The 25,364-nt window shown below is 47.7% G+C and overlaps 2 protein-coding genes across 2 annotated transcripts in view; both read left to right on the forward strand.

Annotated features, from left to right (window-relative positions):
* LOC129665084 (acyl-CoA desaturase 3) overlaps positions 1–3,523 on the forward strand; it is a 20,401-nt gene extending 16,878 nt beyond the window's left edge. The window contains exon 6 of the mRNA XM_055591601.1: positions 1,538–3,523. Within this exon, the coding sequence (XP_055447576.1) occupies positions 1,538–1,737 (200 nt within the window). The 3' untranslated portion in view covers positions 1,738–3,523. The remainder of the gene's footprint in view (positions 1–1,537) is intronic.
* A 5,982-nt stretch (positions 3,524–9,505) lies between these two features.
* On the forward strand, positions 9,506–22,792 carry LOC129665083 (acyl-CoA desaturase 1-like). Its single transcript, XM_055591600.1, has 6 exons — positions 9,506–9,803; positions 10,553–10,841; positions 13,826–13,956; positions 15,563–15,768; positions 16,870–17,102; positions 19,902–22,792. The coding sequence occupies exons 2-6, from the start codon at positions 10,568–10,570 to the stop codon at positions 20,099–20,101; spliced, it is 1,044 nt and encodes a 347-aa protein (XP_055447575.1). The 5' UTR covers positions 9,506–9,803; positions 10,553–10,567; the 3' UTR covers positions 20,102–22,792.
* Positions 22,793–25,364: the final 2,572 nt, after the last annotated feature.

Raw genomic sequence — 25,364 nt, forward strand, 5'->3', positions numbered from 1 at the left:
TATTATATTATATTATATTATATTATATTATATTATATTATATTATACACATACATTAGAATGACTATTAGAATAACTTGCAGGCTGTGGTCCAGCTAGTCCATCAATGGCTGCCTATGACCAGAAGGGCCTAGAACCCAGTAGCTGCTCAGTGCAGAGGCTGCATGTCTCAGCTGCTCTTCCGTCTCGCCAGCATCCTGAAGAAGTGGGCCAGGGAAAAGCTAGACTTGCTAGCTAGGTGAGAGCAAGCAGGCAAAGAGCGAGAGGCTTCCTTCCTCCATGTCCTTATCTAGGCTTCCAGCTCACAGTGTGGCTCTTTCCCCTCAAAGATCTGGACGAGAAGTGGATCTTCCTGCTTTAAATGATTTATGTAAGCAAAAACTCCCTCACTGCTGTGTCCAGTCATTTTTGGAGTTTCAGTTAATTCCAGATATAGTCAGCTTCACAGCCAAGAACAGTCATCACAAGCTGGGCATGGTGGCGCACACCTTTAACCCCAGCACTTAGAGGCAGAGGTAGGAGGATCTCTGAGTTGAAGACCAGCCAGGGCTACACAGAGAAACCCTGTCTCAACAACCCCCTCTCCCACCACTCCAAAAGAATAACCATCACGGTGTGTGTGGCTGTGTGGGCAGGGTGGTACATGCCACAGTGTCTGTGTGGTCATCAGAGGACAGCTTCGTAGGCCAGTTCTGTCCTTCCACCTTTACATGGGTTCTCTGTAGTAAACCTGAGCTACCAGGTGGCTCTAACAGTTTGTATATCTTTCCATATACAATACGTAATAATATATATGTAAATATTGTAATATGAAAATAATGTAATAGGCAAAATATTTAAATTTCATATGTAAATAATACAGTCGTGGTACAGTATATAAATATGTATTAAATATTCAGTTTTGTTTACTATATGAGTAACTAATTGTCATTAAAAATCAGAAATTTCAGAAAAAAATATCAGATGATACAATAAATCTTTATTAAAGGGGTTCTGTTTTATCAGCATCCCCCTGCACCAGGATCAAAGCTCTCACAGCAGCCCCTGTGAGCCCAATGGCTGGAAGAAATCCCACCTTAGCCAGGCCCTGGTTCCTCTGACTCTTGGCCGCTGTTGCCTTTTCTGTTGTAGCTGCCTACACTCACAGGGTACACCAGTACCACGGGGAAAGCGGTGCTACCTGCTCAGCTTTGTAGAAGCAGAAACGCTCATCTACGAATGGGCTTTCCCTCCGGATTACAGGTACACAGTCAAGGAGCCTGCCATAGGTCAGAGCATACTGACATTCTGGCATTTTCCAGTGTAAAATATTTTCCCAGAATAATCAGCTTCTTATCCTGTTAGCCTTGGAGACAATTTTTCTTCCAACGTGTTTTCAAATACCAAGGACAACAGGGCCTCTCAAGAGCAGAGAGCAGTGGGCTGTCTATTCACTAAACAACAGCAAAGTGCTCTCCTATCCACTGGGCAAGAGGTGTGCGGAGCAGAGGAAGCAGCAGCCACTGAGCCCTAACTGCTCTCCTCGCTTCTGTTCCAGGCGAGGGCTTCCACAACTACCATCACGCCTTCCCCTACGACTACTCTGCCAGTGAGTACCGCTGGCACGTCAACTTCACCACGTTCTTCATCGACTGCATGGCTGCCCTCGGCCTGGCTTACGACCGGAAGAAAGTATCTAAGGCTGCTGTTCTAGCCAGGATTAAAAGGACTGGAGATGGGAGCCACAAGAGTGGCTGAGTTTGGGGGTCTTCTGGGTTTCTAATCCAAAAGCCAGCTGAACAGAGGTTTAACAATGTTATGATGTTCCACAGAGTCCCATTTCAAGACAGTATTCTTGTAAAATATTCAAATATTAAAAGGCAAACTCTTTTATGATGCTGAGCAGAAACTTTTTCTGTTCTTAGTCTTCTCTTCCAGGGGCCTTTTTATTCCTTCTCATTTCCCTTTTATTACTTTATTGCCTTCCAGGTAAGCTGCAGGTGAGCAAAAGGTTGGAACAGACCTTTGAAAGCTCAGCAAATGTTTTTGTTTTGTTTTGTCTTTTTAATTAAAGAACTCCACTTATAGCACACTTTCCTAGATCTCTCTTGAGCCTTAAGGAAGATGTCTCAAGCTAAAACTCCAACCAGGTCTTCCTGGATGTTCCCTGTTTACTATCCTCAGGCCACATAAAAGATGAAAACAGACACACACAATACATACACACACCACCAAAAAGACAAAACAAAACAACAACAACAAAACACCTGACTTCCCTGGCACAGAGCTTGCATTGCATTAAAATATCAGGGGAGAGAGCTGCCATGCCAGCTATGCTCCTTAGGCTGGGATCATGTTACACAAAATAGTTATAAAAAATGGTCTTCCTGTGCTCAGACCCAGCTGCTCCCCAGGCACACCTGCAGCCCCTCCCACGGCTTTGTTCTTTTCTGTCTTGACCCCAGAGCCTGGCAATGAAATTCCTCCCATTAAAAGACAAAAGATGGAAAGTTTGAGGGATAGTGTTGGTAGGCAGATTCTGAGAGACATCTTTCCAAGGAAAAGCTGTTTGGATTAAAGATTTCCTGATCAGGGGCTCTTCTGAAACAGCTTCAAAGCTGTGTACCTTTATTAGTCCAATTTGCTCCTTGGATGGATTAAAATCCAGGCATCCCTGCACAGTGTCTTGCTCCTTGCCTCATTCCTTCCTGTTATGTTTTATGTTCATGATTATCCTAGGCCAGTGATTATTTGTTGCATATAACTGGCTTAATGAAGCAGCTGGGAGATGCTGTGCAGGCTGCTAGGGGAGAATTTTCCCTAACAACCTTCCTTGGCTGTGGACGCTGTAGTCAGTGAATGGACTGGTCAAGCAACATGCCCACCAGTACGATAGCAGCAAGTCCGGTAGGAGGGGTAACCAACTGATCCGTGGGTAGATTTGAGACCCACTCCCTAGAAGGCAATTCAGACAGCCTGTGGCTGGGGGACAGTGAGATGGTTCAGCAGGCAAAAGCACTTGCTGCAAAAGCCTGATGACCTAAAGCCGATCCCAGAGGCCCTGCACAAAGCTGAATGCAGTGGCGCGTTTCTGTAATTCCAGTCCACCTATGGAGAGATGGGAGGCACAGAAAGGAAGACCGCCTAGAAGCTTGCTGGCCAGCTAGACAGGAGTAGCTTGGCAAAAGAGACCCTGCCTCAGAAACAAGGTAAAAGAACTGACTCCCATCAGAGACCTGTGAAGAATAAATTAGAGCAGGGAGTATAATCCAAACAGCCTATGAGTTGATTAAAGTGACAGAGACTTATCCATTACCTAGACAACCACCCCACTGGGCACCTGTGGTGTCAATGGCTTCACCAAGGGCACAGGTCCCAGGGGACATCAGTCTTCGGCTGCCAGGACCAGTAAACTTTTCTGTGAAGCAGGAACTTGGGAAGGCTCTCCTATCTTTGGCTAGGCTGCCTGTCCACAGTTTGCTTTATACCATGTGGTCATCTTAAGACAGTGAAGCCAAATGACAGGTTGTAAGTCATAGGATTGACATGGTTACTATCTAAAAACATTTGTGTTAATATATATATTACATAATAGTAGGTATATGTTATATAATATTATGTTATATTGTAACAATATATATGTTGTATAATTATGTTAATATATATAACTAATATATATATTTGTTGGTTGGTTTTGGTTTTTGGTTTTTCGAGAGAGGGTTTCTCTGTGTACCTGTGGCTGTCCTGGACTCACTTTGCAGACCAGGCTGGCTTGAACTCACATCAGTTTTCTTGATTCTGCCTCCCTGAGTGCTGGGATTTAAGGTGTGTGTCACCATACCGAGCTGCTAGATATATATTTTTAAAATGAGAGTTGCATTCAAGTTACATGCACATATACACAGAGTTACATACACACAGGGAGTAGAATTTGAGTTGCATACACATATACACACATATACATGCCCTAAATACAAACTGAATCATATATATGTATAGATTTTTAATTATAAGCCTTTTATTATAAGTTTAAAGTCAAATATTGCTGTAGATTATATAGATTTTAAACCATAGCCAATGAGCAACTTATAAATCCTTAGATAAGAGTTTGCAGCATAATCTTAAGATTTTTTTTTCTTGTGAGAGCAGAGTGCAAAGAAATCAGAGATAAAAGATTTTTTTAAGAGTGGGAAGATAGAGGCTTTGGGAGCGTAGAGCAGAGCAGGCTTAGATAAGATAGTTTGGGATAATTTGTCTGTTAGTGGTGAGATCCTGGAAATCAGGTGTGCCGACTTGTAATGAAATCTGAGCCATGAAGGAACAGAGAGGGTGTCTGGCTTATTGCAGGCCAGCTGCAGGTAGGCAGGAAGGGCCTGTGGTCCACACGGGCAGGCTCAGAGCTAGAGCCATGTTCAAGACAGACCGGCTAAGGAAATGGACTCTAGGATTCATAATTAAATGCACAGACAAATGATCCACAGGCACATCAGCTCAGCAATTTGATTCAAGCAGCTGTTGCCGTGAGAACAGCTGGGTTGATGAGAAGGAGGGCGAAAGCTCAGTTTCCCAAAACCTGGTCTCAGACTACAGTTGTCCACAAAAGATCTGAGGCAAGCCCAGTTTGGATAAATTTCCTAGCAGACACCAGGGGTTTGTGGGAACTGATCTTAGACCTGGCAGCACCCAGACCTGAAACCATGGGGTGGCATCTCAGCCAACAGCCTACGGTAGAACAGTTTTGGGGGTAGCTTTGGGCCAGACATCTTCGTATCAGAGGCTCCCCAAAACAAAAATTGTCCTTGTTACAGAGTTCAAAACTGATCGCATCAGGCAGAGAGAAAGCTAGGGGGAAGTAGGCCAGGCCTTAGCCAGGCCTGCCGGGCTTTGGGTGGGCTTCAGCTTCTCCAAGGCTCCTCACCAAATAATAGCTTATCTCACTGATGGAATGAGCCGATTCAAGCCAAATTAAAAGTATGAAAGCAGGTTTATTGGGAGCAGCTCTCAGGAGGGGGTCAGTGAAGCTGCCAAGCAGAGGGAGACAGAAAGCTGGGTGGGAGGTGAGGGTCAGTAAGTGCACAGAGAGAAAGAACTCCAAGGACAGAGAGAGAGAGGGATGGCCCAGGTGGAACACACCTGCTGCACCTGCCGTCAGGTCATGACCTAAGCAACTGCCAGGTCCCTGATTGCCAGCAGAATTGCCTGTACTCTAACACTTCGGTTTGACTGATTATTTGAGACAGGGTCTCACTGTGTATCCAAGGAGCTCTTGGACTCACCGAGATCCACTGTTTCTGCCTCTCCAGTGTCTGGATTTCTTAGAATATCTTTTTTTTTTCTTTTAAAGATTTTATTTTGTGTGAATGTTCTGTCTGCAAGTGTACCTGAATGCCAGAAGACAGAGCGTTATATTCCAGTGTAGAGGGCTGTGAGCTACCATGTGGATACTGGGAATTGAACTCGGGACCTCTGGAGGAGCACACAGTGCTCTTAACCGAGCTGTCTCTCCAGCCCCTTATTAGAATATGTTAACATTAAACCACAGCTGAATTTTAACAGGCCTCTGTCCACTCTATTCTGTTCTCAGCTCCTCATGGGCATTGTTCCCTGCTGGAAAGTTGTGGCTAAACAGCCCACGATGAAACAGATCTCAAGTGGGTTTTAGTTCTGTCTTTGCTACAAAACACAGTAAATGTCACAGTAAGAGTCCAATTTTGTGACCCCTATTAACTTTCTATGATGCAAACAATGACTTATTGCGGTCAGTGAACTTGGAGCGAGGGACTCAGATAATAGTCCTAAGGTTCAAGAAATGGAAAATGTGCCTTGGAGACCAAAAGAACTTCCTCCTTGGCGCACTCAGCTCTGTCCCACCCCACCTCCCTCCCCAGGCTCCTCTATTCCGGCTACAAAGGAGCAGGTGGGCTCAGGTGAGGACCTGCTCAAAAAACCCAGAGGTTCTCATTCTGGGCCATTGCTCATAGGAAGCAGCAATAGGGTCAGGAAAAGGAAAGTGTTTTCTTTAAAATTGCCAGCAGAGGGTGCAAGAATGCTCATAGGCTCTTAACGGCTATTTCTCGGAGAATTCTAGATGATCTAGAGGACTCCCTTGGTATACCCACTTAAAATTATGTGGCTTTTCACAACACAAAGCCAGCCATTTTGTGGACAATTATACAGACAAGCATCACATTCCCACACCACACTAGTCCTGGCGTGCTTGAGCTTTCAAACAATCTGCTGGCCCGGATTCCCCGGTGGGTCCAGTGCATGCCCTGCCGATACCCAGGTCATAAATGTGCCCTACTGGGAGCCTAGGAATTTTATCTTGTCAGGTTTCGCCCTCCATCCTCACTAAGACATCGGTACAAGTGATAGTAACTGTAAATCACCTAATTTTCCTCTAAAGTAAACTGCGAACAGTTCTATGGTACTTAGCACATTAGTGTGTGGAGCTAACACACCTAGTTTCAGAACATTCTCCACCCTCCAAAGAGACACTGCACTCTAAACCTTGAGCCCTGTCCTCACTTGCCTTCCAAGCCCATTCCCTGCCCCTGGCAACAGCCAATTTCTCTTTTTCTCTGGACTTAACTGTGTATTTCACGGGATCACACAGTATGTGAGCCGGACACCTGGCCTTCTTCTTTTATCTTTTTTTTTATTTTTATTTTTTTATATTAATCACAGGTTGTTTACTTTGTATCCCAGCCGTTGCCCCTCCCTCGTTCCCTCCTAATCCCTACCTTCCTCCCTTATCTCCTCCCTGCCCCTTTCCAAGTCCACCTGGCTTTCTTCTTTCAGCGTGCTTTGTACCTCTGTCAACAGTGTAGCACCAATTCATACACGATTTCTTTCCTTTTTTCATAGTAACAGCCCACCATATGTGAACAGAAAAATCTCTTTATCCATGTCCTCAGTGTTGCCAGACCAGATGGGCTGGCAGCGTCTGGGCTTTCATCTGTGTTTCCCTCCCATCTCCCGGGAAGAGTCCCGGGACTGATGTGTGCTGGCACATCTGGGTCTACCTGGGTTCTGGGGATTTGAAGTCGAGCTGTCAACTGGTGAGAACTTTTTCCTGAGCCCCCCCCCCCCCCCCATCCAATCTGTTGTTTGAGCCTGGGGAGCAGCCCCCTTTCTCCAGCTAACCTGTTTCACAGCTTTGCCTATGTTCTCACCTTTTTTTCTCTTCGTTTTCCTCAGTCTTGGTGGGAATGAATGTAGGTCCCCACACTTTGGGTTACCCTGTAAAAAGGTCCTTTCCCGGTTTCTACTTCCTAATTCCTTGGAAATACAGCTGTACCCGTTCCGTTCTGTTTTTCCTCTCCCTACTGTTAATTAAACACCAGACTAATGCAACACAGGGAAGGAAGCTTTCCTTTTGGCTCACACAGGAAGGCATGGCAGGGAGGAGCGCCAGCTCTGCCAGGGGGAGCATGAGGTGACACTGTCTGAAATCAGGGCACTCCTGTCAGGTGCCTATGACCTCCTCTCACCTTTTTAAAATTCAGTCCAGACCCCAGTGTGTGTCAAGATGTCACCCACATTCAAGCTGGCTCTCCCCCTTCTCAGCCCATTCTGACACACTCAAGAAATAGATCTCTCTGGTGAGTCTCAATCCAGTCAAGCTGACAATTAAAATCGATCACAACGAGAGAACTGTTTTACGGTCCTGTGGGCCTGGCGACGCCGCTATGAGCGCTGCGCACCATGACTGGAGGACTTGCTTCCAACTGACTTGGGTGTGTAACTGGAGAGGAGCTGTGTGATCGTGCAGTAACTCTTCAACCTTCCACGGGGTCACCAACCCTCCTCCCACGGTGGCTGAGCCACTTTCCGGCCCTGTCACCAATGTTTAAGCGCGCCCCTGACGCCGCGTCTTTGCATCATCAGAACTGTCCCAGGACGGGTCTGCGGACTCCCCACCGGGACGTCCAGGCTGGGAGAAGCTGCCCAGCCTTTTCCCGTTTAAGGCTGTTCACAGGAGGTCACTCCAGGGCCACCAAGGCACCTTCGCCACGTCCGCTCGCGGATCTCCATAAACACCTTTCCTAGAGACCCACCTAACTCCGGCAGAGCTGGGGCGTGAGGCAGAAGGAAGCGGCGGCGCTCCGACGCCCCGCCGAACCTTGTCCCCAGGCTTGCTCAGCCGCGCACAGCCCCGCCTCCGCTCCCACGCCCAGGCTCTGCCCAGACTTTGCCCAGGCTCTGCCCAGGCTCTGCCCAGGCTCTGCCCGGGCGCGCCCGGCGGGCCGGAGCCCATCGCCGAGCAGACAAAGGCAAAGGCGCGCGGCCCCTCCTCGGGGTTACTGCCGGTTGGCACCCGCCCCCGGGGTCACTCGTGTCCTCTCGGCCCACAGCGCCTGACCCCGCGTAGCCAATCAGCAGCGGCGCTGCGACACGGCCGGAGCCCGGTCCAATCAGGAGGCGCCGCCCCTGCAGCCTGCACCTTGAAGGTGCATCCTACATGGAGGCCGGAGAGCTTCCCGCCGAGGCTGTTTCTCCCTGTCTGGGGGACAGAAACGCGGAGCAGCGGGCTCCGTAAGGCCGGCTCTGTCGTGAGGCATCGGGCAATAGGGTTGGGTCTTAAGAGCTTGGGCATCAGCCGCACATTTCTGCGCGGAACTCCTACCACAAACTGGCTGATGTGACCAAGCTGTTTGATAACGCCACTGGACTCAAACAAAACGAAACAAACAAACAAACAAACAAACAAACAAACAAACAAAACTCTTCAAAATTCTACCCAGGACATCAAGAATCTCTCAAAAGTCCCAAAATGTTCTGAAGGCTTAGGCACAGGTAGTGGCCCCCGGGGGGGGGGGGGGGATCAATGCCTACTGATTCCTGGCAGCGTCCTTACCCTGCAGAGCCTACCCGTGGACCCAGGAGGTGTGCACGCTCAGGTCAGAGTGTGTGCGGATGTGTGCTGCAGGGTTAGGGTAGCCCGCAGAGTTGGTGGGAAGGCCAGTGCCATAATTTTTCCCTGAGCTCGGAACTTCCCTGTACGGGCGAGGGCTACAACTAAGCCCTTGGTTCAGAACTCAGTGCCGTTTTCCCGTTTCCTGATCCTGGGAGAATAGGTAAGCAGGATGGCATCGTGAGTGGTCATTGCCACCATGGCTCTCCCATTCTCTCCCGTGAGTGTTGTCCAGCCACCCACCGTGTGCCAGGGTCTCCCCGGGCGTGAATTCACCCTTACTGTTGAACTAGATAGTATTTTTCAGAGTGAATATATGTCTCACATATTATATATGCACGAGTGCCCGGTGCCCTCGGAGGCCAGATGAAGGTGTAGAGTCCCCTGAACTGCAGTTACAAACAATCGTGAGCCACCGTGCTGGTGCTGGGAATCAGGAAGAGCAGGCGATACTCTGAATCATTACCCCAACTCCTCAGCCCCACGTAATATTTTCTCTTGGGGAAAGGCAGGGACAGGATTCGGGCGTGTTACGTTAGGATCACGTGTGATGTGCGCAACATCGTATTGGTCTGCTTTGGCCAGTGCCTGCTCCTTTGTCCCTGTCCCTTCCACCTTCTTCTGTGCCTGGGGCTACCTGGGCCAGCAGCCTCCGCACACTTTGCCTCTTTTGGCAGGGGATCAAGGCGTATGAGGAAATGCAGGACTCGGCCATCCGATGCCCTTAAATCCACAGCTCTGGGCGACAGCCTACACAGTGAGGCTGATCCTGGACAGCCGCTATATAGAACGCACAGGACAGGTTTTCCGTTCAGCGCCTCAGCGCCTAGCTTGTTTCTACACTCTGAAGCAGAAATCCAGCTTCAGTCCCAGCGGTCCTGAATTCTACTCTGTGGTCCCAGCTCTGGTAAGTTCTGGGCATCTGAGAGCCATCTGGGCTATCTCTCCAGCCACGAAAAAAAAAAATCTTACTTGCATTTACCTGATTACCTCATTGTTGACAATTTAAAAATAAAAATTGTTCCTGGAAAGGAAGGCTACCCATCTTCCAAGTTGGGTTTTGTTATGGTTGTTTTGAGATGTTGCCACAATGTCTGACTCTGTAGTCCAGGCTGGTCAGGAACTCACTGTATAGGCCATCCTGGCTGTGAGCTCGACATCATCTGGCCTCTGGCTCCGTAGTGCAGAAAATACAAGTATACCCAACAACTCCAGGTTTAAGTAATTTTATGACAGGTCTGGATATTATAAAAAATTTTGGTGCAGGACCCCAGTAGCTCTTACCTCAAATCCCAATACTCAGGAAGCTGGGATGGTGAGATTCTAAGATGCAGGTCAGATAACACAAGGCCTGAGCTAAAACACAAAAGCAATGATAATTTCTTGAACCATATAAAGCATAAGGCATAGACAGCCACTTCCTCTGCTTTCTATTCCCGTGACTAAGACATAGCAAGCAAATTATTGTCACTGTGCAATCTCTTCTTAGTTGGACTCATAGTTGAAGGGAACTTTCCCTTCCAGCTAAGCCTACTTAATCTGGGCACTGAGACAGGGCCCATGCTTGTACTCCATTCTTCCCTCACCTACCAGGAGAACATCAGCTCCCTTGCTGCCCAACAGGCAGCTACTCTGTTGACATTCCACTTCTGACAGATTTCCAGCTCCTAGATGACCACCTCGACCACCACCATCACAAAGCCTCTCTCTGGGGGGCTTAAGAATGAAGGAGAGAAATTAGAAAAGATTCTCCAACAATGGGGAGAAAACATCCGCCCTGAAATGAAGGAAGATATCCACGACCCCACCTACCAGGATGAGGAGGGGCCCCCACCCAAGCTGGAGTACGTCTGGAGAAACATCATCCTCATGGTGCTGCTGCACGTGGGAGCCCTGTACGGGATCACCCTGCTTCCCTCCTGCAAGGTCTACACCTGGCTCTTCGGTGAGCAGCTCCCCTCGTCTTGAGCCAGTGTTCTTGGTCTCTCCCTTTTCCTTAGTGAGGTCTAACCCAGGTCAGTGGCCATGTGTTGTGTAGGATTTTCCATCCTTTTCCATTTGGCTCCAGAGGGATTGGCTGGGCTTGGGACAAGAGCTTAGCTGGATGGAGAAGTGTCAGTTCCGGGAACCCCTTAGCGTGGATGCCGAGCCTGTGGGCATGGTGGCTTGGAGGAACAGGCTTTTCTGTGTGAGTTCATTGTTCGTCTGCCTGCTCTGTCCCTGCCTGCCACAAGAGAAGTAGGCCCTCCCCAGGTACTGGACCAGACTACACATGAAGCCCAGTCAGGGAACAAAACAAAGGAAGATTGTACAGGAGAAAACAGAAGAGGGTTGTCCGTACAACTGTTTGAACCTCATCCCCTGTCTAGATGAGGCTGGTTTGCCCTGGATAAAGGCGGCATGGGCTCTATACAACTCAAGGGCACAGGTGTATGGCTCCTCTGTGCCATGCACATCTCCAGGATGCAGCATATGCTGGTCAAGATGTTCTTAAAATGAACAAGAGTGCAGAAGGGTTTCATGTTCCACTCCCCATCTGGCTTGCTATTGCCCATCTCATCCCTTCCGGCGCTGTGGAGGCGGCACTGGTCTTCCCTGTCCCCAACACACAGTTGTTTGGCAGACATTAGAAACTCGAGCAGCCCAACCTTGGGGCTATTATACTGAGGGAGACAGTGTGTTCCTGGCCTTCCTTAGCGCAGGCCCTCAGGGATTCACAAGCCTGGGCTGATGGCATTGCTGCCCCCGGCATCAACAACAGATGTGCTTTGCAGGTAGTTCGCTTGTGACCTCCCCTCCCCCAAGCCTGAACCAGGGAGAGTGAGCAGGACCTGTGTAGATTCAGGGGCTGCTCTGGCCAGTTCTCCTCAGGAAGACGCTGGGAGGTTGTCTAGAGTTGTGTCGGCTGTGAGTTCTTTCTGGGCTCTCTCTCTTGGAGGGTTGTGGTAGAAAAAAAGGCTAGTTGGCCAAATGTTAGCTCCATCTGCCCCAGTCCTTTTGGGTCTTGAGATCTCGACTCTGGAGCTTCATCCTGGAAGTGCCTCAGGAATGCAACTAGGAACGTGTCCAGCCTCCAGATCCTGCATCAGGGTGGCCTAAAGCACACTTTCAGGTCAGGGATATCGTGTTCCTGTCATTCCATGGTGTCACACTCCCACATGCAGGAGGGTGGTTTATCTGTAGGTCAGGCACCATGGGCCTGTTGAGGCAGCTATGGTGGCTGTCTTCTTCCTAAGTGAACCCCAAACCTGAGCCGCAGCGTAATGGGCCCAGAGCATGGGTGGCATTCTCCTGCGGATTATGGACTCCCCTCTGTCTTCCGCCTCCCTAGAAGGGAAGTCTTCATATAGTTTCTGCCCCTGCTAGTTCCTGTCCAGCTTGGGCCTCCTTATAGGCCTCATTCGGTTCGGTTCTGAGCTTGATGAAACTGTCTGTGTTTGGCAGGCCTCAGCTGTTAGCACAGGAAGTGGAATGGCATCCTGAAGCCAAGGTTGTTTTGCTCTCTTTTTCCTATCTTTCCATTAATAATCCATTATTTTTGGCTTCAGAAGGACATGGGACCATTTTTACAATGTGGGAAATCTCCAACCTTAAAGTTCTGTCGCCTTTGAGTATCCATTGTTTCCAGGAGTCCCTTGGAGTACTGTATAGAGTTTGTTTGTTCAACCAAGGTCCCAGCTTTTATGTCAGTGCTACCAATCAGAGGAACAGATGGCTACACTCAGTGCCCCGTTTCCCATCATGGATTAGACAACTCTTGACCTCTTTGAAGTCAGTGAGGTGGGACAATGCTGGAATGCTCTATTGTCAGGATGTAGTTGCTGGAGTTGGAGCCAGAAGAGATTGAATGCTGCCGGAAACTCTCGCTGCAAACCACGGTTCCACTTTTATCAGTCCCATGCTCCTGGAAAATCATACCACTTACATCATGTATCTCCTCAACTGTGATGTCATGGTAGTAGAGTCTAACCCATTTAAGGTATACAGTGACTATAGAATATTAATATACTTGGCGAGGCTTGAGCATCTGTGCAAATAGAACGTTATTCAGGGCTGTCCCTGGCATGGCCTCCTTCTATAGCTACAGTGATGACATGCTTTTGTGTAGCTGCTAAATAGTCACAGCCCTGCACTGCATGTGTCTCTTCTAATTTGGCAGTGCCTGGACTGATCTGGATACTGTTCTGAAAACACCCCTGTGTACGGGTCCTTAGCACTGGGGGAATTGTTGACAGCCTTTGAAAACTTTAGAGAAAGTTAGCTTAGCTCAAAGGACACAGTATCTGTCACAATGCTCCCTAAACCTGGCTTGTCCTATTCCCTCGACCTGCCTCCTCCTTTGCCCATCTCCATTTCTAGGTGAAGAGTCTGTGAGGTGATGGTATTCTGTACAAGTGATGAAATTTTTCGGCCATAGAGAACAAGGTGTTCCTGAGACCATTAGAAACACGCCAATAGGACAGAAGCAAATAAACTCATAAAATAACCTTCAGCTGGTTCCCGGGGAGAGCAGGGCATGAGCTTGCTTAGATCGCGCCTGTGTGTGATGTAGGCAGCTGTATCTGCTTGCACTTACAGTTCTTCAGAATGACCACAGGGCCTCTCTGCGCACATTACCACCTCAGCCAATCAGCTAAGGCTTGACTCTTCCTCTCTTCAGAGAGCAGCCTGGTCTCCTGGTCAGTTTTCTCACCCACAAGTCAAGTGACACATGAACATCCTGCCTGCATGTCCACACATTTGGATATGTCCAGTTTCTATTGCTTTAGTGTCAAAAGATCCTGCTTCTATCTGTAACCCTAGGATTCATGAGAAAAGAGGTCCCCACTCCAAGCCTTACAGGGACACAACGGAGCATCAGATAGGGTGTCCTAACGTTCTTCCCAGATGAACTTTGCTGTTGAAGACCCCCACTATTTTTTCCTGCAGTCTGTGTGTCCTATTTATTTTCTGGCCTGGGCATCACAGCCGGGGCTCATCGCCTGTGGAGCCACCGAACCTATAAAGCTCGGCTGCCGTTGCGTCTCTTCCTCATCATCGCCAACACCATGGCTTTCCAGGTAAGAGTCTGGCTCTGCCCAGCTATCGTGCTACTTTTACCGATGATCCAGGGCAGAGCAGAAGGACTCAAAGGCCTGAGAGGACCAGGCAGCCATTGCCTCTCCCAGTCTTCTGTGGCCATTTAAAAGAACATGCTTAGTTCTGAGGTTCACAGAACATGAGATAATCAGAGTCCCTGGGTAAGGAAACTTGAGGATAGGCTTTCTTTATTTCTTTCTTTTTTTTAAATCAATTTGTTTATTTTTTATTTACTTTTATGTACCTTGATTTTTCACGTCATGTATGTCTATGTGAGGGTTACGGATCCCCTGGGACATGAGTTACAGACAGTTGTGAGATGCCCTGTGGGTGGCTGAGAATGGAACTCTGGTCCCCTGGAAGAGCAGTCAGTGCTCTTAACTGCTGAGCCATCCCTCCAACCCAAGGAGACTCCAGCCAAGACTAGTGGGTCCTATGCTTTCATACAGTGTGACTGGTCTCTCAGCATAAAAAGCCATCGTGCATTAGACAGGCACCGACCCTGGTTTCCACCACCATCCACAAACATTTAACTTACACTTGGTGATGCTTGTCCCAGGGTCCCACTGCAAAGGACTGCAAACGAAGTGTTGCAGATACAAGGGCTCTTGTGTCAGATAGCAAGTGCAGACATTTCTAATGGCAGTGGCTCTGTGAGGCGCTGGGCTAGCATTTGGCATAGATGAACTACGTCTCCGAGATGTCTTAAGAGATGAGTACTGTTATTATCCCTCATTTCAGATGATGAAAGTGTGTTAATAATTGGTTTCATAGACCAGTGCCGGAGTATTACCTGTGGCTGTCATGCTGGCTAAATCAGCTCTTGAGGCTGTTTGAGGCATAAGTTTATAACATAGAAGAAAGGGAGTTAGAGAAGGGAGCTTCCGGGGGTATCAGGTTGCAGGCACCATTGTGGGAAAAGAGGAAAACGGAAAACAAAGTTCATTTTCTTGCATGTAAGAGGTTCTCAACTTACATCTATAATCATCCCTGCCCTAGCAGTTTACACCCTGAACACTCCTGATCTCTTTGTAGGGAAGAGGCTACTGTTATTGGTGTATAATTAAAGGGTTAGGAAGAGTCCCAAATAAGAGGTCCTTAGGAAATGTGCCCAAGCTCATAAGTTACATCCTGGTCTTGTTACTGGCTGAGCAACCTGTCATTGTGAAGGCATTGAGACAGAGCTCCCCACATCTGTATTCACAGACCAGCACTCCAGGCCCCAAGCCCACCTGCTTCATACCCCACGTTCAAGGATTAGGCCCTCCATTAGGACCTTGCCCTAATTCCTTGTTTGAAAAACTACTCTTATTTGCTAATGTAAGTGAGGGCTGTTACCCACCTCCCTCCTTTGTACCACACAATGTCAGGAAGCAACAGTGCTATTCCTGAGTCTGGACTGTGAGTTCCTTTTCCACATAAGTTTGGGCTCAAGTGTGGAGGAGAGGGTGCTTTTTTGTAGACAGCATCCCCAGGACTCTGTGAGTCGAACTGTGAGCCCCAGGCCCTCACAGACATCTAGGTCCTTGCCATCCCGCAGGAGGCCATCTCTTCTCACCGCTGGGTTCCTCTTTCCTGTCCTTCCAGAATGATGTGTATGAATGGGCCCGAGACCACCGCGCCCACCACAAGTTCACAGAGACGCACGCCGACCCACATGATTCCCGGCGGGGCTTTTTCTTCTCTCACGTGGGTTGGCTGCTGGTGCGCAAACACCCGGCTGTCAAAGAGAAGGGCGGGAAGCTGGACATGTCTGACCTAAAAGCCGAGAAGCTGGTGATGTTCCAGAGGAGGTGAGTGGGTGGGTGGGGATGGAGGTGGAGGTTGAAACCAGAAATGTAGCCCAAGGCACCTGGGGTTTAGAAACTCCACCTTTTCGCTTATAACTTGTAAATAAAAGCTGAGAGATTTCTGGGTTTGTGTATTTAAGGCCATCATTTCAAACTCATTTCAATGGCTCAGAGGCCATAAAGATACTTTACTGGTTGGTTTTTGTTTTTTTTTTTTTTTTTTTTTTGATACTTTACTGTTTTGTTTAGTTTCATGTCCTTTGAGCAATTTTCATGAATAAAATTAAGTGCAATTTGATCTAATGATCACTGGTCTAACTAGGATAGACACAAAATATAGCCAAGTCTTTCCCTCAAGGAATTTCTAGCCCGAGAGTCAAGGAACATGTGAAATAGTCATGTTACAAGGCAGAATACGCAGAATATTGTCTGTCCCTCAGAGGTACAGAGAGAGGGAAGTTGGCTCAGAGGAAACACAAAGGGAGGGTATTAAACACACACACACACACACACACACACACACACACACACACACACAATCATCAGACGCAATCAAGTCCCTTGAAATGAGGGTGTCATGCTCCGTATGAAGATGGAGAGTAGAGCAAGGCCTCCAAAGGGACCTTCGGATGATGAAGGACATTCAGTGGGCCTCCTGAATGGAAAGCAGAGAAAAGACTAGGAAGTGGTGGGAAGAAATGGAGCCAGGACATGCCACCATCTGTGCCAGTGACCTTGTCAGGAAAAAAAAAAAAAAAAAAAAAAGGAACTCAAAGGTAGATGGGCAGGGCCCAGGCAGCCGAACTGGCCATGAGGTTGTCATTTGCATAAAGAGCATAGTTTTGTGCTCTGTGGGGAAGAACAATGGGCTTCTTGTCAGGAGGCGGCCATCGCATACTTGACACACTGGCTACCAGTGGTGTGATCCTGCGAAAGTCACGTCACAGCGTGAGTCAAACGAGCATCTGCCCATTCTCTCCTGATGGTCTCACTCTTGCCCTTCACCCATACTCACAGCGGCGGGAGGAGAGCACTGTGGGCGTGGACACTCTGGGGAAATGTCAGAGGGACCTCTCCTTACCCAGTGCGTGCTCTCCCATGTAGGTACTACATACCTGGTCTCCTGCTCATGTGCTTCATCCTGCCCACGCTGGTGCCCTGGTACTGCTGGGGTGAAACTTTCCGACACAGTTTGTACGTTGCCACGTTCCTGCGCTACGCCTTAGTGCTCAACGCCACCTGGCTGGTGAACAGCGCCGCCCACCTCTACGGCTACCGCCCCTACGACAAGAAGGTTGGCGCCCGGGAGAATCTGCTGACATCCATGGGAGCAATAGGTACGTCAGCGCTCTGCAGCATGGCCACAACCGTTGGCCTACTAGTTAGGATTCTTTTGCTAAAAACCTGAGAGACCAGATAAGGTTTGTCTGTTTTAAGACAGGACTCACTCTGTAACCCAGGCTGACCCCAGAGTTACAAGAGTATACTGCCGCAGCCTCCAAAATACCGGAACTGCAGGTCTGAGCCAGCACATGAGGGTCCTAAATTTGTTTTCAATGAACATTTGTGTCTCAGTTCTTCTATCTGCTATTTATTAGCAGAGTACAAAGCCAGTCTGATGTATGCAGCAAGTTTCAGGCCATTCTGGGCTACAGAGTGAGACCCTGTCTCAAAACAACAAAAAGCTAAATCAATTATGTATTAAAAAAAAAAAAACCTATAAGAAAGTCAGGCAAAAAAAGCCTGCTATAAAAAAGAAAAGGTGAAAAACATCAGGTTCTGAAATGGTCTCCAAATGCCACATGTATTAATGCCCTTTTTAGACAGGGTCTCACTATATAGCCATGTTGTCCTGGAAAATGCTGTGCACACCAAACCGGCCTTGAACTCAGAGAGAACCACCAGCTTCCCAAGAGCTGGGATTAAAGGTAGGGGCTACTACACACAGACTATATTAAGCCCTTTTAAGTTTGTCATTCTCCTGTCACCTCTGAGTTGACCAGCATCTCATTTCAGTTAGGAAACGAAAGACCAGCACAGTAGGATTAGTAGGACAGACAGAAAGCCCAGTGTTTTGCACTTAATCATGCTGTGTAAAATGCAGAAAGAGTAGTTCTGACTTAGTTCACTCAACTTCAAGTGAACTGTTTTGAATATTTTTTCATCTTCCTGCCCTAGTTTTCTAAGTCAAGTATCTTCTACCTCTGAACATGCTCTTACTTCGATCCTCCTGAAATAAATTACTTTCACTCTATAATTATAAATTTTCACAGGCTCATGTGGCTTGAGATGCATTCTGTTTTGTAACCGGAAAGGTGAGACTTGTCCACATCCAGAGTGGCTGGCGGCTCTTGCTTGATCCCACTGAGTTTATCTGTCCTCTGGTCTGCTTACCTCAATCTTGGGTCTTCTCCAGCTGTTTCCTGTCATTCTAGATTCTAGGGAGGTTTGTTTTGTTTTTTGTTTGTTTAGTTTTTTTTGAGTCCCCCCCCCCCTTTGGCTTCTTGAATTTTGTCTCCTCCACTGACAGATGGTCATGTTATCTGAGAAAGTTGATCTCTGAAGCTTTCTTTTTTGATGTCCCAGTAGCTATACACAATCCTGCTTTGTTCTGTTTCAATCTAATACCCAGAGCCCTGAATGCAGAACTTACAATCCTTCGTTAGCAGCCTTTGCCCGGTGCTCACCCACCCACTTCTAAGTCTACAGTGTGGACAACCTGCTGTGCAGACAGAATACACACCCGCGAGGAACCGTGGTTAGAAGCATGTCTGTGTCAGAAGATCCCTTTGCTTTCTTATTTTTCATGTCACCCCTAATCTCTCTGAAGACGCTCAAGATCCAAATCTCTTAGTTGTTCTTGCTGCCGACTGTTGCTCAGGTCAGCGGTGTTTTTGTGGGAGTCAGAAAGAAGAGTTCTGCCAATGATCAGTAAGGGTTTTCGTTTTTCTACCACAGTAATTATCTTGAATCTAAAATATATGTATTTTCCTTTTAGTCAAAGCGAATGTCCATCCCAAGAAGTCTCAGAATATCAGCAGTTAGAAGGATCTCCAAAGCCAGAGGCAGATAAAACTCTACAAATTTGAGGCCAACCTGGTCTACAAAGGGAGACAAGGACAGCCAGGGCTCTGTTACACACAGAAACCCTGTCTCAAAAAACCAAAAGAGTGGCTCTGATTTATCAGTACCTCCCTCCCTCAAGATCAGAACTGAGAGCAGCTCCCTGTGAACTGCCAGCAGCTGAGGGAACTCTGGTCCTTGACCTCCTTTCCTTTTCTTTTGACTTTTGGCTGCTGTTTCCCTTTCTGTTGGACTCTCCCTCATTCACAGGGAATACCAATACCCTGAGAAAGGATGGGCTTGTTCACTGTTATAAGAAGCATAGAAACCCTCCCATGCCCACCAAAACACATGCATATAGACATAGACCTTCTGGAGTCTTGGTTCAGTATTTATGTTCCCTCTGGCTTTTTCCAAGGTGAAGCATTTTCCCAGGAGAATCATCTTCCCTCGTTCAGTTATCACGAGAGAAACATCCTCCCCTAAAGCTCCCATAAGTGGGATTGCTCAATACATTTAAGATGCTCTGAGGACACTTGTTTCCTTAGGGTGGGAGACACTGGGGTTATCTATTCAGTTAACAGCAGCACAGTTCTCTGAGGTTCAAGGTACCTTCTAGGTAAGAGGTGTATAAGAATGACACAGAGGCTTTTTAATATTTTAAAGCTTAGGCATTTTAGCTAGGCAGATTCCCGGCCAGCTTTCTAGCTTAGCCCGACTAAACCTGGCATTATGTCCTGCCTCTCTGCTCCTGTTTGTTCATTGCTGTGTCCAGCCGGCGACCCTCTCTCTCCTGGAAGTTCTGCCCTCCACTTTCAGCTTTCAGCTCTTTATTACATCTGATAGGCAAGAAAGGAAGGATGAATGTTCACAAGCTTTGACACTGGTGTTGGGCCACAGAAATCACAATACCAAGATCTGGTTAGTAGGCTGGCACTTAGCTCTCCACCCACTGAGCAGCCAACAGCCAACTGTACAAACACCCACCTTCACACAGTGTAACCCAGCAGAGGTGTGCAAAGCTGAAGCAGCAGCCACTGAGCCCCTAACTGCTCTCCTCGCTTCTGTTCCAGGCGAGGGCTTCCACAACTACCATCATGCCTTCCCCTACGACTACTCTGCCAGTGAGTACCGCTGGCACGTCAACTTCACCACGTTCTTCATCGACTGCATGGCTGCCCTCGGCCTGGCTTACGACCGGAAGAGAGTGTCCAGGGCGGCTGTCCTAGCCAGGATTAAAAGGACTGGAGACGGGAGCCACAAGAGTAGCTGAGTTCCTGTTCCAAATGTCGGCTATGACAAAGTTTAATGTTCTGCTGATAACCACAGAGTAGCACTACCAGAATGCTAAAGATGACCTTAACCCACTCCTGTACGGCCTTCCCCCCGCCCCCCAAGGCAGGGTTTCTCTGTGTAATCCTGGCTGTCCTGGAACTTGCTCTGTAGACCAGGTTGGCCTTAAACTCAGAGATCTGCCTGCTGCTGCTTCCTGAGTGCTGGGACTAAAGGCGTGTGCCACCACAGCTCACTGTGTACAGCGCTCTTTTAAAATGTTCAAGTATCAAAAGGCAACACCTTTCCTTCCTGATGCTAAGCCGATACACTTATCTTTTTATCCCATTCCTTCTCTTTATTTCTCTCACTGTCCCTCGGGTTAACGGTGCCATCCATAAGTCCTTTATTGTCAGCCTTTGAGAGCTTGGCATCCTTTGGATAGTCCAGTGGTAAAGTCTTTGCATTAGAAAACTCACTGAAGCACCCTACCTCAGGGTAGGTGGCTTTCTTTAGAGACATAACAATGCCTGGGTGGTGCATCTTAATCTTCGTGATCTCTGGTTTGCTAGGTGGGAGAGGAAAATAACTTTCTTTGATAGAGCTAAGAGAGCAGGCAAATTATGAAGGGAAAGAATTGCCAAGCCGGGTATGATTCTTAAGCAGGGGTGGTGTTACATGAAATGAGTTATAAGGAAGTCTTTCAGTGGTCAGACCCAGATGTGGAGCCCCTCTCACAGCACCCTTCCTTTCTCTTGTGAGCCCCAGAGCCTGACAATGTCAGAACACAGCAGCAAATCTGATATCTAAATGTTCTTTAGGGTAAGGCTCTAAAGCAACCATTTAAAAGAGGCTCATAAGGAGAGGCAGAGTAGAGAAGGGAGTCCCAGGGTTGCCTGTGGCTCCCATCTCAAGGCAGAGATGGGGAGGCTGAGGGGCGGTGCTGGTAGGACACTTCTCAGAAGTAACTCCCTGGAAGGGTACCCCAGGGGACTGTCAACTTCCTGAGCAAGGACTCGGTGTGTTGCTGAAACACTTCAAAGCCAGGTCGCCTCAAACTGCCTCTTGGATTGATAAAATCCAGGCTTCGGCCTACAGTGTTATGCCTAGTCTCCCATATCCCTTGCTCTGAACCAGCCCTTCCTGTAGGACTGTCTTGGGGGCAGGCTAGGACCCTCTGGTTCACCTCCATCTTGCTTTCCTGGCTCCAGTCCATCTTCCTCTTCTCCTGCTGATGTGCTCTGTTCCTGGACTTTTCTCCTCTGCCTGGACAGGAAGTCTCCAGTGTGAACTCAGGGCAGTGGGGGTCTGCCTCCTTGCAGCCCCCCCTTCTGTAAACAATGCTAGGAGCTGTCCCTTGTCTTGAGCAGACAGAGCTGGTTATCTTCTTCCTGGGCCTTCAGATCCTCTCCACATCCACCTCCAGGGCTTCTAACACCTGGAGGGCCCCAGACAAACTCCTGTCTGCCAAACTGTTCTAGAGCTGTTGCTAGCCCCTATCCTAAGTCTTGACCATCAAATGCTGCTGACGTTGCTCTGAGCCAGCCATGGAGCAGGCACCTGAAAGGTAACAAGATCAACCTTGGTTTTGGTATGGCATCCTGTTCTCTGCACACACTGGATGGTCTTTCTCCTTGGAAGACTTGCAGGAAAATCACAGGGCTGAGGCCAGTGTCAAATACATAGTGAGACCCTGTCTCAGAAATACAAAAGAAGGAAAGGCAAGATAGAATGAAAGAAAACCTGCACAAACTATGCATCTCCTAGGGGATGAGGCCTCAGAATCTAAAAGGAACTCTTATACCTCAGCAATAAAAAGACAAATAGTCCAGTTCTCAACTAGCAAAAGTGCTGGACCTCAGATTTCTACAAGGCAGAAACAGGAGTAGCCAATAATTACATGAAAAGGAGCTCTACATCAGTAGCCACCAAGGAAATGCAAATCAGAAACACAGTGAGTTAGCATCCCATACCCACTAGAATGGCTGTAATTATAATAATTAATTTTTAAAAAACAGCAAAAAAAATGTTACTGAGGATATGGAAAAATTGGAACCAATTGATAAGGGAAATTCTAAGATGGTGTAGCTGCTTTGAGAAACATACCAGCCATTCTCCAGAAAGTTAAAATGTGAGGTACCATGTGGCCTGGTAATGCTGCTCTCTGGTCTACCCAAGAGGATGAAAACAAACGTCCACAAAAACCCTTGTACATACGTGTTCACTGCTGCTCCATGGAATAGCCCAGCACAAAAGCAATACAAATAACCGTCCAAAACTGAGTGAACATATGCTGAAATTTACTCAGCCATAAAAGAAAACAAATGAAGTCCTGATCATGACAAAACACAGATGGAGCAGCAAGCACTGTTGTGAGGCCACGAAGTAAGACACAGAAGTCCATACGTTGCGTAATTCCTTTTATGGGAAACGTCCTGAACACACAAATCTAGAGTCGGGTAATAGACTGAGTTGCCACGGGCAACAGGACAGCAAAGGTAGTGACTATTAGTGGGCATCGTTTTGTAGGGACTGATTCAACTGTTTAAAAGTTACCTCACCGTGTTGGCTGAACAGCTTAAATCACAAAGCCTGTACGAGAAAATAATGTCTTATATTTTTATTGTTGTTACCATAGTTTATAGTTGAAACTCAAACCCAAATAAATTAATAAGGTGTTGGTTAAGTTAAAGTTTGTTTGTTTGTTTTTCAAGACAAGGTTTCTCTCTGTAGCCCTGGATATCCTGAAACTCACTGTAGACCAGGCTGGCCTCAAACTCAGAGACCCACCTGTCTCTGCCTCCCAAGTGCTGGGATCAAAGGCATGCGCCACTGCCACCTGGCAAGTTCAAGTTTTTTATTAAGAGAAGCAATCACAAGTGCCACCCATATTTCCCTGGAGGATGACCAATCTAGTGAAAGCTTGACAAAAATAAAAAATAGGAAAAGAGAGAGAAGCAATCACACTATACTCTCACCATTGCAAAGATTAAGCTCTTTAATCTCAGGCTGTACAGCAAGTCACAGGAAAGTCAAGTCTTGCTGCACCTGATTACAGAAGCAAAAAGAAACCCAGCTTCCACCTTCAACATCAGTCTTCAAGGCTTAGGCCACCGCAAACACACATTCTGAGAATCACTTTCTGAGTCCACTAGATGGAAGGCACAATCTTAACAGCCTCGGCATTTCTCGGGGGTGGGAGGGTGGGGGGAGGGATGCTGCAGGCTAGAGGGACTGTCATCTGATCAGATCAGCAGCATGTGCTGTGACTGCCTGACCTTGACTCGCCAGCAATCATTAACTAAGGAGATTACAGGTCTGCCTCTAGTCTGATCTTATGGACACATTTTCTCAACTGAGCTTCTCTTCTCTCGGCTGGCTTTAGCTTGTGTTGACATAAAACTAGCCAGCCTACCCAGTTATCTCCAAAGGCAAAACCTGGTGGCATGGCTCTCCTCCCAGGCTGGCAATGGCTGAACTTGTGTCTACCTCAGCACAAGATTCTGTAACAGCCCATCAAAACGATCAACCCACACCCGATCGTAAGCGCTGCAGAAGCTATCCTCCCTTCGTTCTCTTCATTTTCCTAACATACTTTAACCTCCTGTATAGTTCTGAGCTCCTCAAATGCATCTTTCTCTACTGGAAATGCCTCTGATCAGTACTCAGTGATGTGAGGCAGAGATCTCGTGACTTCTTTACATCATGTCTCCATGACAAACTATAGGAAACACCAGGGTCCTACTCAGTTTCTATGGCACTGGCAAAGTGCTGGCTCTTGAACACCGAGTTTCGGACAAATGCCACAGGTTCCCAGATCTATTTGGGATTCTATTCTGGGATTGCTACAGGAAGTCGATCCTACCTCTTCCACTGGGAATACTCTGGGCTTCTTCAAGCTACCGGGAGCTCCTAAGGAAGCAGTATGTGCTGTGCTGACTCAGGTTGGCTGTGGGCCCAGGCAAAGGCCTGGTCAGAAAGGACAACCAGGCCTTTTCCCCTGGACCATTTCTCATATAGGAACAGTGAGTAGCCTAGGCCAAGCCAGGCTATAACAGACACTGTGAGGCCCTAGAGAAATGAGAAAAAGGAGGAAAGTGACTGTGAAAGGTAGCTTTGTTTATTCCACATATTTCCATGCTTAGCAAAAGTGGAATTTCACAACATCAAATGTAAAAGCAGCCCAAAGTGTGCAATCCAATGCATTTGGTACATTCACAATATTGTGTAACTGGCATTTTCTCTAAAACATTTTCTTTTCTTTTGCGTAGTCTTCGGTGTCCTAGAACTTGCTCTGTAGGCTGGCCTCAAACTCACAGAGATCCACTTGTCTCTGCCTCCCAAGTGCCGGAGGCACCACAGCCTGCTAAAACATTTCATCACCCAAACCTCTCATTCACCAATTGACACCTAATCTTTTCACCCAGAAGCCAGCCTTTTCCCCGGCGTTCCCAACCAATGTGCTGTCTGTAAGAATGTACTTGCCTTACACTTCATAGATATGGAATTAGACCATTTATGACCCATGTGTGCTGGCCCACTCCAAGCACTATGTTTTGGGCAATCGTCCACTGTGTAGCATAAATCAGTAGTGTTATATTCTAGCCTATTAGCATACCAAACTGTGTGCTGGCTTCTAGGCTCACTCAGTACCTGTGCCTCCTCTCAGCTCTTTCCTACCCTAACCGTCCCCAGCTCACGCCCCATAGCCCTGCCATTTTGGCCAGGCACCCTCATTGCCCTCTTGGCTCTTGGTCATCTTGGGTCCCTCTCTCATGTTCTCCCCCTTGTTCTCCTTTGTGGCCCGATTCTCTGCTGGCCATGATTGGTCTCCTACTTTCTCTTCCTGCTCTGGACTCTTCCAGATGCCTCTGGCTGTATCCCTCATATCCACAATAAACACCATACCCGGGAGCGGTCACGAACCCATTTCATTCAGGAGGCTTCACTCCTCGTGGTTGCCGGTCGGCCATTAACGAGTAGAGCACAGGCAGGGCAGCAGCGCATCTACCGGTGAACAGCTGAGTTGGCTCCACCTTTTGGCAAGTGTGAAAAGTGCTGCAAATATTTGCCCACAAATATTTGGATATCTGCTTTCATTCGATTTGTGGACATATCCAGGAGTAATTTGCTTGTATGCAATTCTATTTAACTTTCTGTGGGGTTACCAAGCTGTCTTCCAAAATGCCTCAGCCATTTTCCCTCCTTCCAGGAAAGACACACACACACACACACACACACACACACACACACACACACACACA

Source organism: Psammomys obesus, unplaced genomic scaffold (genome assembly GCF_907164565.1).
Source record: "Psammomys obesus unplaced genomic scaffold, mPsaObe1.curated_primary_1811, whole genome shotgun sequence".
Classification (NCBI taxonomy): Eukaryota; Metazoa; Chordata; class Mammalia; order Rodentia; family Muridae; genus Psammomys; species Psammomys obesus.